Genomic DNA, 13,220 nt, shown 5'->3' with positions numbered 1-13,220 from the left:
CTGCCAGCCCCAGGGGCAGGATGGGTCCCAGCCCCGTCCCCCAGGGCAGGATGGGTCCCAGCCCTGTCCCCGGGGGCAGGATGGGTCCCAGCCCCGTCCCCCAGGGCAGGATGGTCCCAGCCCCGTCCCTGGGGGCAGGATGGGTCCCAGCATGGCCCCGGGGGCAAGATGGGTCCCGGCCCCCCCCTCACCTTCGATGTTCCTGCACTTCTGCCGCACCTCGTACACGAGCCGCTCTGGGGAGGGACAGAGGGGTCAGGGTGGGGGGTGCCTGACCCCAGCCCGGGCCCCCCGTGGGACGCAGGGATGGGACCCCCCCCCGGTACCTCGGGTGCGCTCGTCGATGATCTCCTTGACCTTGGGCTTCTCCGTTGTGCTTTTCCGGGGTTTCTTGGCGGGCGGGGGCGGCGCGTAGGCGGCTGCTTCGGGCTCGACCCACATCTCCGTGTAAACTTCTTTGTAGGGGTTTCGCTCCTCTGCAAGGGGAGCGCAGGGGCCCGTCAGCGGGGGGCCCAGCACCGGGGTCCCGTCAGTGGGGTCCTGTCCCTGGGGTCCCATTGGTGAGGTCCCATCACTGGGGTCCCATCCGCGGGGTCCCATCCGCATGGTCTCATTACTGGGGTCCCACCAGTGGGGTCCCATCACTGGGTCCTGTCTGCAGGATCCCATCACTGGGGTCCCATCAGCACGGTCACATCAGTGGGGTCCTGTCCCCGGGGTCCCATCAGTGGGGTCCCATCAGCGGGGTCCCACCACTGGGGTCCCATCTGCAGGGTTCCATCAGTGGGGTCCCATCAGTGGGGTCCCATCAGCACAGTCACATCAGTGGGAGTCCCATCACTGGGGTCCCATCTGCAGAGTCCCATCACTGGGGTCCCATCAGTGGGGTCCTGTCCCTGGGGTCCCATCAGTGGGGTCCCATTAGTGAGGTCCCATCACTGGGGTCCCATCAGCACGGTCACATCAGTGGGGTCCCACTACTGGGGTCCATCTGCAGGGTCCCATTACTGGGGTCCCCATCAGCGGGGTCTTGTCAGTGGGGTCCTGTCAGTGGGGTCCCATCAGTGGGGTCCCATCACTGGGTCCTGTCTGCAGGGTCCCATTACTGGGGTCCCATCAGTGGGGTCCCATCAGCACAGTCACATCAGTGGGTCCTGTCAGTGGGGTCCCATCACTGGGGTCCCATCAGTGGGGTCCTGTCCCCGGGGTCCCATCAGTGGGGTCCCATCAGCACGGTCCCATCACTGGGGTCCCATCAGCAGGGTCCCGTCAGCAGGGTCCTGGTGGCCCCGTGCCCCACAGGGGACCTGTCCCCTACCATCTCCCAGCCCCACGGTGCTCCCTCTGCCCCAGCCCTCACCACCCCACGACGGCACAGCCGATGGCTGGGGGTCCCAGGGGACACTGGCCCAGGCCCCTGCGCGGGTCCCCGCGCCCCCGCTCACCTTCGGGGGGCTCCAGGCCCTTGGGGCCGGAGGGCTGGAAGCCGCCCAGCGCCCACTCGATCATCTGCTTGTTCTGGATCTCCACCACCTTCGACGTGTCCGTCTCGTCGTTCTCGGGGCACGCCGGGAAGATCTTCCCCGCCCTGCTGCTGGCCACCTGCCACGGGAGCCACCGGCCCGGCCGTCACCCACCCACCCAGCGTCACCCCCAGGGGTGCCAGCGACTCCCCCGAGCCCCCCCCGCCTGGGACAAGACAGTCCCAGACCCCCCCCAATCTCCTGAGGGACCCCCCACCCTTTGCAGGGACGCCCCATGCCCCCCAGGAGGCTGCTGGGTGCCAGGGGTGAGGACGGGCCCGATCCTGGCAGGGCTGGAGGGGGGCAGCTGCCTGTGCCAGCACCCCCTGCCCGGGGCCGGAGGGACGGACCCGCTCGGGCACTGATGTCCCCATAACCTCCTGGTGCTGGGGGGGACGGTGCCACCCCACAGCTGGTGTTACCCCACAGCCGGTGCCACCCAGCATCATCCCACAGCTGGTGTCACCCCACAGCCGGTGCCACCCCGCAGCTGGTGTCACCCCGCAGCCGGTGCCACCCTGCAGCTGGTGTCACCCCACAGCTGGTGTCACCTCGCAGCTGGTGCCACCCTGCAGCTGGTGTCACCCCACAGCCGGTGCCACCCTGCAGCCAGTGCTACCCCGCAGCTGGTGTCACCCACTGTCACCCCACAGCTTGTGTCACCCTGCAGCCGGTGCCACCCCGCAGCCGGTGCCACCTTGCAGCTGGTGTCACCCCACAGCTGGTGTCACCCCACAGCTGGTGTCACTCCACAGCCGGTGCCACCCCGCAGCTGGTGTCACCCCGCAGCCGGTGCCACCCTGCAGCTGGTGTCACCCCACAGCTGGTGCTGCCCCGCAGCTGGTGCCACCCCACAGCTGGTGCCACCCCAGAGCCAGTGTCACACTGCAGCCAGTGCTACCCCGCAGCTGGTGTCACCCACTGTCACCCCACAGCTTGTGTCACCCCGCAGCTGGTGTCACCCTGCAGCTGGTGTCACCCAGTGCCACCCCACAGCTGGTGCCACCCCACAGCTGGTGCCACCCCGCAGCCGGTGCCATCCTGTAGCCAGTGTCACCCAGTGCCACCCCACAGTGTCACCCTGCAGCCAGTGCCACCCCACAGCTGGTGCCACCTGGTGCCACCCCACAGGCAGTGTCACCTCACAGCTGGTGTCACTCCACAGCCGGTGCCACCCCGCAGCTGGTGTCACCCCACAGCTGGTGTTACCCCACAGCCAGTGTCACCCCACAGCCGGTGCCACCCCACAGCCAGTGTCACCCAGTGCCACCCCGCCGCCGGTGCCACCCCGGCGCTCACCTGCAGCACCTCGTAGATGGCCTTGCGGTACATGGGCTGCTTGTTGTAGGTGGCCTGGTGGAAGGCGCTGGCGAAGGAGCTGAGGGGCAGCAGCTTCTCCACGCACACCTGGGGACGGGAGGTGGCCGTGAGCCGGGGCGGGGGGGGACACCTGGGGACATCGGGGCGGGGGGGGCTGCCCGGACCCCCCACCCCACGGCTGCCACTTACCACGGAGAACTTGCCGTCCCCAAACCACATGACCCAGCGGGTGCCCTCGGCCGCCCGGCTCCGGCCCGTCATCCACCAGGACACGATGCGCCCGGGCCACCAGGAGAAGCCCCGCAGCTTGCCCCACACCAGCTCGCCGATGCCGAAGCCCCGGCCGTCCTGCGCCGCAGAGGGGCCACGGGGGGGGGGGGTCAGGGGCCGGCGGGGTGCACCCGCGTCCCCCCACCCGCGTCCCCCCCGTCCCCTGCCCTCACCTCGTACTCGGGCTCGTCGTCGGCCGACTTGGAGGCGTTCTTGTCCACGGCGTCGGCCACCACGGGCTCAGGCGTGGTGGCCACGTTGGGCGAGGCGGGGTCGGTGGGCTGCTGCGAGGCGGGGGGGCTGGCCTCCTCCTCCTTCTGCGCCTCGGCCCGCGGCGGCTCCTCCACCACGTTCATCACGGCGATCACCTTGGCCTTCTTCTCCGCCTGGGGGGGGCACACGGCTCAGGGCAGGGCTGGGGGGCATCACCCAGACCCTGGCAGGGGCCTGGCAGCCCCCCAGGGCAGAGCCCCCCAGGGCAGACCCCCCTGGGGGGGGCAGGTACCCCCCCCAGCCCCTCTGGGGGTGTGTGCCCCCCCTGCGCTGCCCTGATGCCCCCCCCAGCACCGGGGTGCCCCCTCTGCCCCCGTGCCTCAGTTTCCCTCAGTGGGTGGGATGGGGCAGCCTGGGGGGTGCCAGGGGGAAAGAGGTGGCAGCCACCCCCCCGGGGCTGTCCCTGCTCCCAGCCCGGCTCCCCCTGGCCCCCCCCCGCCCCCGGGTGGCCCGGGACACCCCGCACCCATCCCGGGTGTCCCAGCACCCCCGGACCCGTGCCAGCCGCCCCGGGTCGCCCGGTGCCCCCCGCCTCGCCCCCCGCTCTGACCCGGGCACCCGCTGTCCCCGGGCCCGGTGTGCTGAACCGAGCGGGCCGGGCCGGGCCGGGCCAGACCCAGGCCGGGCCGGGCCGTGCCGGGCCACTGAGCTCCACCGGGCAGGGACCAGCCTTGCTCCGTGGCAGGGACATGCCGGGCTCAGCAGAGCCGAGCCGAACCGAGCCGGGCCCAGCCGAGCTGCCTTCCCCACGCTGGCCACCTACCCATGCGGGCTGGTCGCCGCGGCGGGCCGGGCCGAGCGGAGCCGAGCCGAACCGAGCCGAGCCGAGCCGAGAGGAGCCGGGCCGAGCCGTTCCGGGCCGCGGGGCAGCCCCGGCGGCCCTTTGTCTGCTATCCCGGGTCACATGGCGCCTCCCGGCCCGGCTGGTTGGCTGCGGCGAGGGGCCGCGCGGCGCCAGGGGACAGCCCGGCTCGGAACGGATCGGATCGGCCCCCCCTGCCCGCGCCTCGGCCCGGAGCTCCGCGCCTCGGCCCGGCTCAGCTCCGCTCGGCCCGGCTCGGCAACTCGGCCCGGCCCGGCCCGGCTCGGCATCTCGGCCCGGTTCCGCTCGGCTCGGCCCGGCCCCGCTCGCTCGAGTCTCTCACCGTGGCCCGGTCCCGCTCGGCTCCGGTGTCTCCCCGCGGTGCGGTCCCGTGCAGCCCGGCCCGGCTCGGCTCGGCTCGGCTCCCCGGCCCCCTCCCCGCTCCCCCGGCACTCACGGGCCCGGCGGCCGCGCTCCGCTCCGGTCCGAGCTGGGCTGGGGCCGCCTCCCCCCGCGCCGCCTTTTGTCCCGGGGCAGCGACCCCCCCCCCGGTCCCCCCGGCCCCTTTGTGCTGCGGCGGCGCCCGGGGGGCCCGGCCCGGCCCGGCACGGATCGCCCGGGGGCCGGCACCGCCCCCTGCCCAGCCGGCCCCAGTGGCATAGCAGTCAGGGACCGGCCCCGCCGCACCAGTTCAGCCCAGTACGGACACTGGTCTGGGAGCGGCTGGCCCAGTTCGGCCCAGCAGCTCTGGCTGGGGAAGGCTGGCACGGCTCGGCACGGCCGCACGCACCCACACGGCACTGGTCTGAGACCACGTCACCCAGTTCAGCCCATCGGCAGGCACCAACACGGCACTGGTTTGGCACTGTATCACCCAGTTCAGCCCATTGGCATGCACCAACATGGCACTGGTTTGGCACTGTATCACCCAGTTCAGCCCACAGGCATGCACCAACATGGCACTGGTCTGAGACCATATCACCCAGTTCAGCCCAGATCCACATGGCACTGGTTTGGGACCGTATCACCCAGTTCAGCCCATTGGCACGCACCAACACGGCACTGGTCTGAGACCACATCACCCAGTTCAGCCCAGATCCACACGGCACTGGTTTGGCACTCTATCACCCAGTTCAGCCCATTGGCACACACCAACACGGCACTGGTCTGAGATCATATCACCCAGTTCAGCCCATCGGCAGGCACCAACACGGCACTGGTTTGGCACTGTATCACCCAGTTCAGCCCAGATCTACACGGCACTGGTTTGGGACCGTATCACCCAGTTCAGCCCATTGGCACGCACCAACACAGCACTGGTTTGGCACTGTATCACCCAGTTCAGCCTGCTGGCACGCACCAACATGGCACTGGTCTGAGATCACATCACCCAGTTCAACCTGGACCCACAGGGCACTGGTCTGGGACCACGTCACCCAGTTCAGCCCATCGGCACACACCGACACCAGTATGGGACTGGTCTGGACCCAGCCATCCCAGTTCATGCCTGTCCGCCCCCCCAGCGGTGCCCCCCAGCCCCCCCCAGTCGTGTCCCCCCCCGTGTCCCCCCCCCCGGGCCCCCTCTGTGTGACAGAGCGGTGGCACAAAGGGACCCCCCCCCCACCAGCCCCCCCCCCCCCCCCCCCCCCCGGGCCCCGCTTTGTGCTGGGGGCGGGGGAGGAAATGTCCCATCGCCGGTCGTTAGCGCGGAGATGAGCTGGGGGTGGGCACGGCCATCAGCCCTGCCCTCGGGCCACCGCCAGCTCGGCCCTGTGCCACCCCATCCCCTCCCCCAGCCTCAGCCCCACCCCCATCCCCATTCCCTGTCCTTGTCCCACCCCCATCCCCATCCTCATCTCCATCTCCATCCCAACCCCCATCCCCATCCCATCCTCATCCTCATGCTCATCTCTATCTCCCTCTCCATCTCCACATCCCCATCTCCATCCCATCCTCACCTCCATCTCCATCTCCATCTCCATCCCATCTCCATCCTCATCTCCATTCCCATCTCCATCTCCATCTCATTTCCATCCCCATCCCATCCCCACCTCCATCTCCATCCTCATCTCCATCCCACCTCCATCCCATCCCCACCTCCATCTCCCTCCCATCCCCACCTCCATCTCCATCCCATCCCCACCTCCATCTCCATCCCATCTCCATCTCCATCTCCATCCCATCTCCATCCTCATCTCCATCCCATCTCCATCCCATCTCCATCCTCATCTCCATTCCCATCTCCATCTCCATCTCATTTCCATCTCCATCCCATCCCCACCTCCATCTCCATCCTCATCTCCATCCCATCCCCACCTCCATCTCCCTCCCATCCCCACCTCCATCTCCATCCTCATCTCCATCCCATCCCCACCTCCATCTCCCTCCCATCCCCACCTCCATCTCCATCCCATCTCCATCTCCATCTCCATCCCATCCCCACCTCCATCTCCATCCCATCTCCATCTCCATCTCCATCCCATCTCCATCCCATCTCCATCCTCATCTCCATTCCCATCTCCATCTCCATCTCATTTCCATCTCCATCCCATCCCCACCTCCATCTCCATCCTCATCTCCATTCCCATCTCCATCTCCATCTCATTTCCATCTCCATCCCATCCCCACCTCCATCTCCATCCTCATCTCCATCCCACCTCCATCCCATCCCCACCTCCATCTCCATCCCATCCCCACCTCCATCTCCATCCCATCTCCATCTCCATCTCCATCCCATCTCCATCCTCATCTCCATCCCATCTCCATCCCATCTCCATCCCATCTCCATCTCCATCTCATCTCCATCTCCATCCCATCCCCATCTCCATCCCATCCCCATCTCCATCCCATCCTCATCTCCATCCCATCTCCATCCCATCCCCATCTCCATCCCCACTGGGGGTGTCCCACCATGGAGGGGCGCAGGCCAGTGCCCAGCCCCGTGCATCCCTGCAGCCGCGGGGCTGGCGAGGGCACCCACGGCCCTCGGGGGCTGGGGGGGGTGAGGCAGAGGAGGGAGGGCTGGAGGGGGCCCGGCCGTCCCCATCCCCCCTGGTGACCCCAGCTGAGCGGTGGCACCCCGCTGGGCACCCTCTGTCCCCAGACAGCGCCCGCGTGCTGGGGTGTCCCTGCCGTGGGGGACATCATGGCTGTGCCAGCCATGCCCTGTGCCCCACGGGGACATCATGGCTGTGCCCTGTGCCCCACAGATGATCCCAACCTCTGGGATCATCGAGTCCAACCATTGCCCTGACACCACCATGGCAACTAGACCAGGGCACTAAGTGCCATGTCCAGGCTTTTCTTAAACCCCTCCAGAGATGGTGACTCCACCACCTCCCTGGGCAGCCCCTTCCAATGCCTAATGACCCTTGCTGAGAAGAAAGGATCCCATTGGCCTTCTTGGCCACGAGGGCACATCGCTGTCCCATGGATAACTTGTTGCCCACCAGGACTCAAGAGGATGTCATGGGAACCTGTGTCAAACGCCTCGTCAGGTCAAGGTAAACCATCAAACGCCTCACTAAGGTCAAGGTAGACCATCCAACGCCATGCTAAGGTCAAGGCAGACCATCAAACACCTCATTAAGGTCAAGGTAGACCATCAAACACCTCGTAAGGTCAAGGTAGACCATCAAATGCCTCGCTAAGGTCAAGGTAGACCATCAAACACCTCATTAAGGTCAAGGTAGACCATCAAACGCTTCGCTAAGGTCAAGGTAGACTATGAAACACCACGCTAAGGTCAAGGTAGACCACCGAACGCCTTGCTAAGGTCAAGGTAGACCATCAAACACCTCTCTAAGGTCAAGGTAGACCATCGAACACCTCTCTAAGGTCAAGGTAGACCATCAAATGCCTCGCTAAGGTCAAGGTAGACCATCCAACACCACTCTAAGGTCAAGGTAGACCATCAAATGCCTCGCTAAGGTCAAGGCAGACCATCAAACACCACGCTAAGGTCAAGGTAGACGACATCCACTGGTGTCCCCGCACCCCCCCCCCTCAGTCCTGCCATCACAGCACCCTCAGGTCAGTCCCGCGTGGTCCCCCCCCGGTGAGCCCCCGCTGCCCACCCCACAGCGGCGCCCCCCGCCCGGCCCCGGCTCCTCACCTCCCTCTTCCAGCGCGCCAGCCACTCGTCCCGCTTCCTCTTGCTGATGTAGTAGGGGTCCCCGGCCTGGAAGGTGTGCCGCTGCATCGGGCGCTGCCGCAGGCTCGACTCCCAGCCCAGCCCGCCCCGCAGCCGCCCGCGGGAGCCCTGCGCCGGAGAGAGCGGCTGAGGGCCGGCACCGGGCACGGCACCGGGCTGGCACCGGGCTGGCACCGCGGCGGGACCGGGACAGGCACGGGGGGGGGGACACGGGGCTGCTGGGGGGGGTGGAGGGGGGCGTCCCGCTGTGCACACTGGGACGGGCTGGGGGGGCGGGCACGGGGGGCATGCCTGGGTGCACACACATGTGCACAGATGTGCACACACACATGCCCACCAACATACACACATGCACATGTGCACACACACACAGAAAGGTGCACACCCACATGCACACATAGATGCACACACACATGCACACACATGCACATGGGTGCACACACACATGCACAGACATGCACAAACATGCACACCTACATGCACACATGTGCGCACACACACACGTTCACACACATGCAGAAAGGTGCACACCCACATGCACACGTGCACATAGTGCACACACACGTACACACACACACGTGCACATACATGCACACACACGTGCACACACATGCACATATGTGTGCACACACACATGCACAGACGTGCACACACATGTGCGCACCTACACGCACATGTGCCCACACACACGTGTGCACACATGCAGAAACATGCACACACACATGCACATACACGTGCACACACACATGCACACACACACACGTGAACACACACACACACATGTGCACACATACACACACGCGCACACACACACACCCTGGCCCACCCCAGCGCCAGCCCCCGCCTGACCCAGGCCCTGGCACCCCCCGCCATGGTGGCTGCACCGTGACGGGCACCACGGCACCGCCTGGGCCCGGCTCTGCCCCCGCCGCCACGCTCTGCCCGGGCACCGGGGGCTGTGGGGTGACCCGGGGCCAGCACCGTCCCACGGCGGGGCCGCACGAAGGGGGTCACTGGCCCGGCCAGGCGCGGTGCCGGCATGTCCTTGGCATGGGGCAGGGGCTGTGTCGGGGCGCAGGACCCCGGCACCCCCGGCCCACCGGGACCCCGGCCCTGCAGGTGCCCCGTGGCCGCTGGTGCCGAGGGACGGGGGGTGCAGGTCCCCGGGGGCACGGGGAGCACCGTGCCGGGCCGTGAGCGGTGGGGCCGTGGGGCCGTGCTGGGCCGTGCCAGGCCGTGCTGGGCTGTGGGGCTGTGGGGCCGTGCCGGCCTGTGCCAGGCCGTGGGGCCATGCCAGGCCGTGGGGCTGTGGGGCTGTGGGCTGTGGGGCCTTGCTGGGCCGTGGGGCCGTGCCAGGCCATGGGGCTGCAGGGCTGTGGGCTGTGGGGCCTTGCTGGGCCGTGGGGCCGTGCCAGGCTATGCCAGGCCGTGGGGCCATGGGGCTGCGGGGCTGTGCCAGGCTGTGGGGCCGTGCCGGGCCGTGGGCCGTGGGGCGGTGCCAGCCCCTGCGGGGTCCCGGCCCCGGGCCGTACTTGCCTCCATTTTCAGGGTGTCGAAGCTGCTCTCCTCCTTCTCGTCCTTGCCTGCGACAGAACAGAGGCGGCCTCAGCGCGGGCAGCGCGGGGCCACGGGGCCGGGACCCCACGGGGGACGAGGGGACCCCACGGGGGACGAGGGGACCCACCCAGGACCCCCGGCCCGGCTGGGACAGGGTGCCCATGGCCGCGGTGCCAGGCCCGGGCCGAGCTCCCGGGGACGCCAGCTGCCAGGGGGGCTCCACCGGGACCCCCGGTGCCCATCGCCAGCCGAACACGTGCCCTGTTTCGCTGTGTCCCTGTGCCACAGCCCCCCCGGACCCCCCCAGCCCTGAGTGACACCCACACAGCTGGCACGTGGGGACCCGACCCCCCCTGGGCAGCAAGCGCTGCTTCTGGGGCGGGGGCTGGCTGCCCAGGGGGGGTCGGGTCCCCACGTGCCTGCTCTGAGTGCCAGGGGACACTGGGGGACACTGGGGACACTGGGGGACAGGAGCTTTCCGGCTCCGTGCCAGGGGTAGGAGCGGGTGTGTGCCCGGGCGTGCCCAGGTGCCCTGTCCTCCCAGTCCTGCCCGCAGGCACCGGGATCTCAGGTGGGGAAACTGAGGCACGGGTGAGGGAGGAGACCCGGCTGCTTCGGAGAGGCTGGTCCCCTCCGTCACCCAACCCAGGAGCTGTGACTGGCCAAACTGGGGGGCACCAACTGAACTGGGGGGCACACGGCTGGTGTCCCCCACCCCTCTGCCGCCCTGGCTCTGCATCGCCTGTCTCCAGCTCATCCCAGTCTCTCCCAGCTCATCCCAGCCTCCTCCAGATCCATCCCAGTCTCTCCCAGTTCATCCCAGCCTCTCCCAGCCCATCCCAGCCTCCTCCAGCTCTATCTCAGCATCTCCCAGCTCTATCCCAGCCTCTCCCAGTTCATCCCAGCCTCTCCCAGCTCATCCCAGCCTCTCTCAGCCCATCCCAGCCTCTCCCAGTTCATCCCAGCCTCTCCCAGCTCATCCCAGCCTCTCCCAGTTCATCCCAGCCTCTCCCAGTTCCATCCCAGCCTCTCTCAGCCCATCCCAGCCTCTCCCAGTTCCATCCCAGTCTCTCCCAGTTCATCCCAGCCTCTCCCAGTTCATCCCAGCCTCTCCCAGCTCCATCCCAGCCTCTCCCAGCTCATCCCAGCTTCCCCCAGTTCCATCCCAGCCTCTCCCAGTTCCATCCCAGCCTCTCCCAGCTCATCCCAGCCTCTCCCAGTTCCATCCCAGCCTCTCCCAGCTCCATCCCAGCCTCTCCCAGCTCATCCCAGCCTCTCCCAGTTCCATCCCAGCCTCTCCCAGCTCCATCCCAGCCTCTCCCAGCTCACCCCAGCCTCTCCCCTCTCCATCCCTCCTTGCTCCTCTCCACCCCTGGCCACCACGGCCACCAGTGGGGCTCTGCTGATCCGGGCCGAGAAGCCCCTGAGAGCCAGAGCCCGACACCCCCCTCGTCCTCCCCCTGCTCCTGCCCCACTGTGCCCCGCGGTGCCCGTGCCAGGGCTCTGGCACCCTCACACCAAAGAAGTTCCTCCTCATATTCACATGGAACTTCCCATGTCTCAGCTTGTGCCCGTCGCCCCTTGTCCTGTCGCTGGGCACCACTGAGAAGACTCTTGCCCCCACCCCAAACCCCGCGTGGCACCGAGGGGCTCAGCCCTTCCTCCTCCTCCTCCTCCTCACCCCGCAGCCGCCCCGAGCCCTCCCGGGGACGGGCACGGCGGCGGGGCGGGGGTCCCCGAGGGCGCAGCGGGCACGGCGCCGCCGCCCCGCGGGCGGGCAGCCCTCCACGCCAAGCTCTTACTTTTCTCTGCGGCCTCCAGGAGTTTCCTCCTCCCGCGTTTCTTCTGGGGGTCGGAAGGGGCCAGCTCACCCTCATCGCCCGGCGCGTCCAGGCCCTCCTTGGGGGTGCAGCGCCCGTTCTCCAGCGCCCGGCCCGTCTCGCCGTCCGCCAGGCTCTCCGTCTCGTCCTCCTCCGGGTGCCCACCCTTGGGGCTCGTGCCACCCTCCTCCGCCCCCTTCCACTGGCCGCCGTCCCCTTCCACGTCCCCGTTGGGCAGCGGCTCGGCGGGGCTGGCCTCCGGGCAGGGCGGGGGGCACTTGGGGACGGCCGCGATGTCTTTGGGGGTGTCACTGCTCTCCACCTGCGAGGAAGGAGAAGGGGAGACGTGATGGGTGCTGGCCACCAACCCCATCCAGCCCCTGTCCCCCACATCCACCTGCCTTGACCAAGGGCGACCAAGCTGGGGAAGGGTCTGGAGGGTCTGACCTGCGAGGAACGGCTGAGGGAGCTGGGGGTGTTTAGCCTGGAGAAGAGGAGGCTCAGAGGTGACCTTAGTGCAGTCTACAACTACCTGAAGGGAGGTTGTAGTGAAGTGGGAGTCGGCCTCTTCTCCCAGGCAACCAGCGACAGGACAAGAGGACACAGCCTCAAGCTTGGCCAGGGGAGGGTCAGGTTGGACATTAGGAAGCATTTCTTCTCAGTAAGGGTCATTAGCCATTGGAAGGGGCTGCCCAGGGAGGTGGTGGAGTCACCATCTCTGGAGGGGTTTAAGAAAAGCCTGGCCATGGCACTTAGTGCCCTGGTCTAGTTGCCATGGTGGTGTCAGGGCAACGGTTGGACTCGATGATCCCAGAGGGCTCTGCCAACCTCATTGAGTCTGTGATTCTGTGACCCCACCTCCCCACCACAGACATCACAGCACGACGGGGGACCAGAGCCCACACCCCACCAACGCGGCTCTGCCACGCGGTGACAATCTGGGGACAAAAACACATTACGCCAAAAAGACCAAGTTCCACCTCCTGCACCTCAGGACCAGGACACGCAGCCACAGAACCCTCAGGACATGGGACACGCTGTCATGACACCATGAAGACCACCACACAGCGCCACAGCACTCGCAGGACCAGGATATATGGACGTGACATCTTCAGGAACAGGACATGCTGCTGTGACACCCTCAGGATGGGGACACGCTGCCATGGCACTGTCAGGTCCAGGAAACGCTGCCATGGGACAAGAGGACCAGGACGTGCTGCCATAGCACCCTCAGGACCAGGACACACGGACATGACGCCCTCAGAACCACAACACTCTGCCATGGCACCCTCAGGACCAGGACAGAGGTCATCAAAGCCCAAGACATGCTGCCATGGCAGGGGTTGGCCTAGATGATCTCCAGAGGTCCCTTCCAACCCCAACCAGTCTGTGATTCTGTCTATGACACCCTGAGGACCAGGACACATGGCCATGGCACCTTCAGCGCCAGGACATACTGCCGTGGCACTCTCAGGACCAGGAGACACTGCCACAACATCCTC

General features: G+C 67.3%; 1 protein-coding gene across 3 annotated transcripts in view; it reads right to left on the bottom strand.

The window, feature by feature from the left end:
• The window catches only part of DNMT3A (DNA methyltransferase 3 alpha), a 35,215-nt gene that overhangs the window by 7,076 nt on the left and 14,919 nt on the right, over positions 1-13,220 (bottom strand). The window contains exons 4-13 of one of the 3 annotated variants that reach the window (XM_068400827.1): positions 11,701-12,040; positions 10,026-10,175; positions 9,878-9,924; positions 8,303-8,449; positions 3,287-3,499; positions 3,033-3,191; positions 2,823-2,930; positions 1,446-1,602; positions 327-476; positions 192-236 (exon numbers count right to left, since the gene is read on the bottom strand). In XM_068400827.1, coding sequence (XP_068256928.1) covers positions 192-236; positions 327-476; positions 1,446-1,602; positions 2,823-2,930; positions 3,033-3,191; positions 3,287-3,499; positions 8,303-8,449; positions 9,878-9,924; positions 10,026-10,175; positions 11,701-12,040 — 1,516 coding nt within the window. The remainder of the gene's footprint in view (positions 1-191; positions 237-326; positions 477-1,445; positions 1,603-2,822; positions 2,931-3,032; positions 3,192-3,286; positions 3,500-8,302; positions 8,450-9,877; positions 9,925-10,025; positions 10,176-11,700; positions 12,041-13,220) is intronic. The other 2 variants (XM_068400998.1, XM_068400910.1) reach the window with 2 other exon arrangements.

This window comes from Nyctibius grandis, chromosome 1 (assembly GCF_013368605.1).
Source record: "Nyctibius grandis isolate bNycGra1 chromosome 1, bNycGra1.pri, whole genome shotgun sequence".
NCBI lineage: Eukaryota > Metazoa > Chordata > Aves > Nyctibiiformes > Nyctibiidae > Nyctibius > Nyctibius grandis.
Note: the sequence above shows the minus strand (reverse complement) of the source record. Positions and strands in the feature narration are given on the sequence as shown.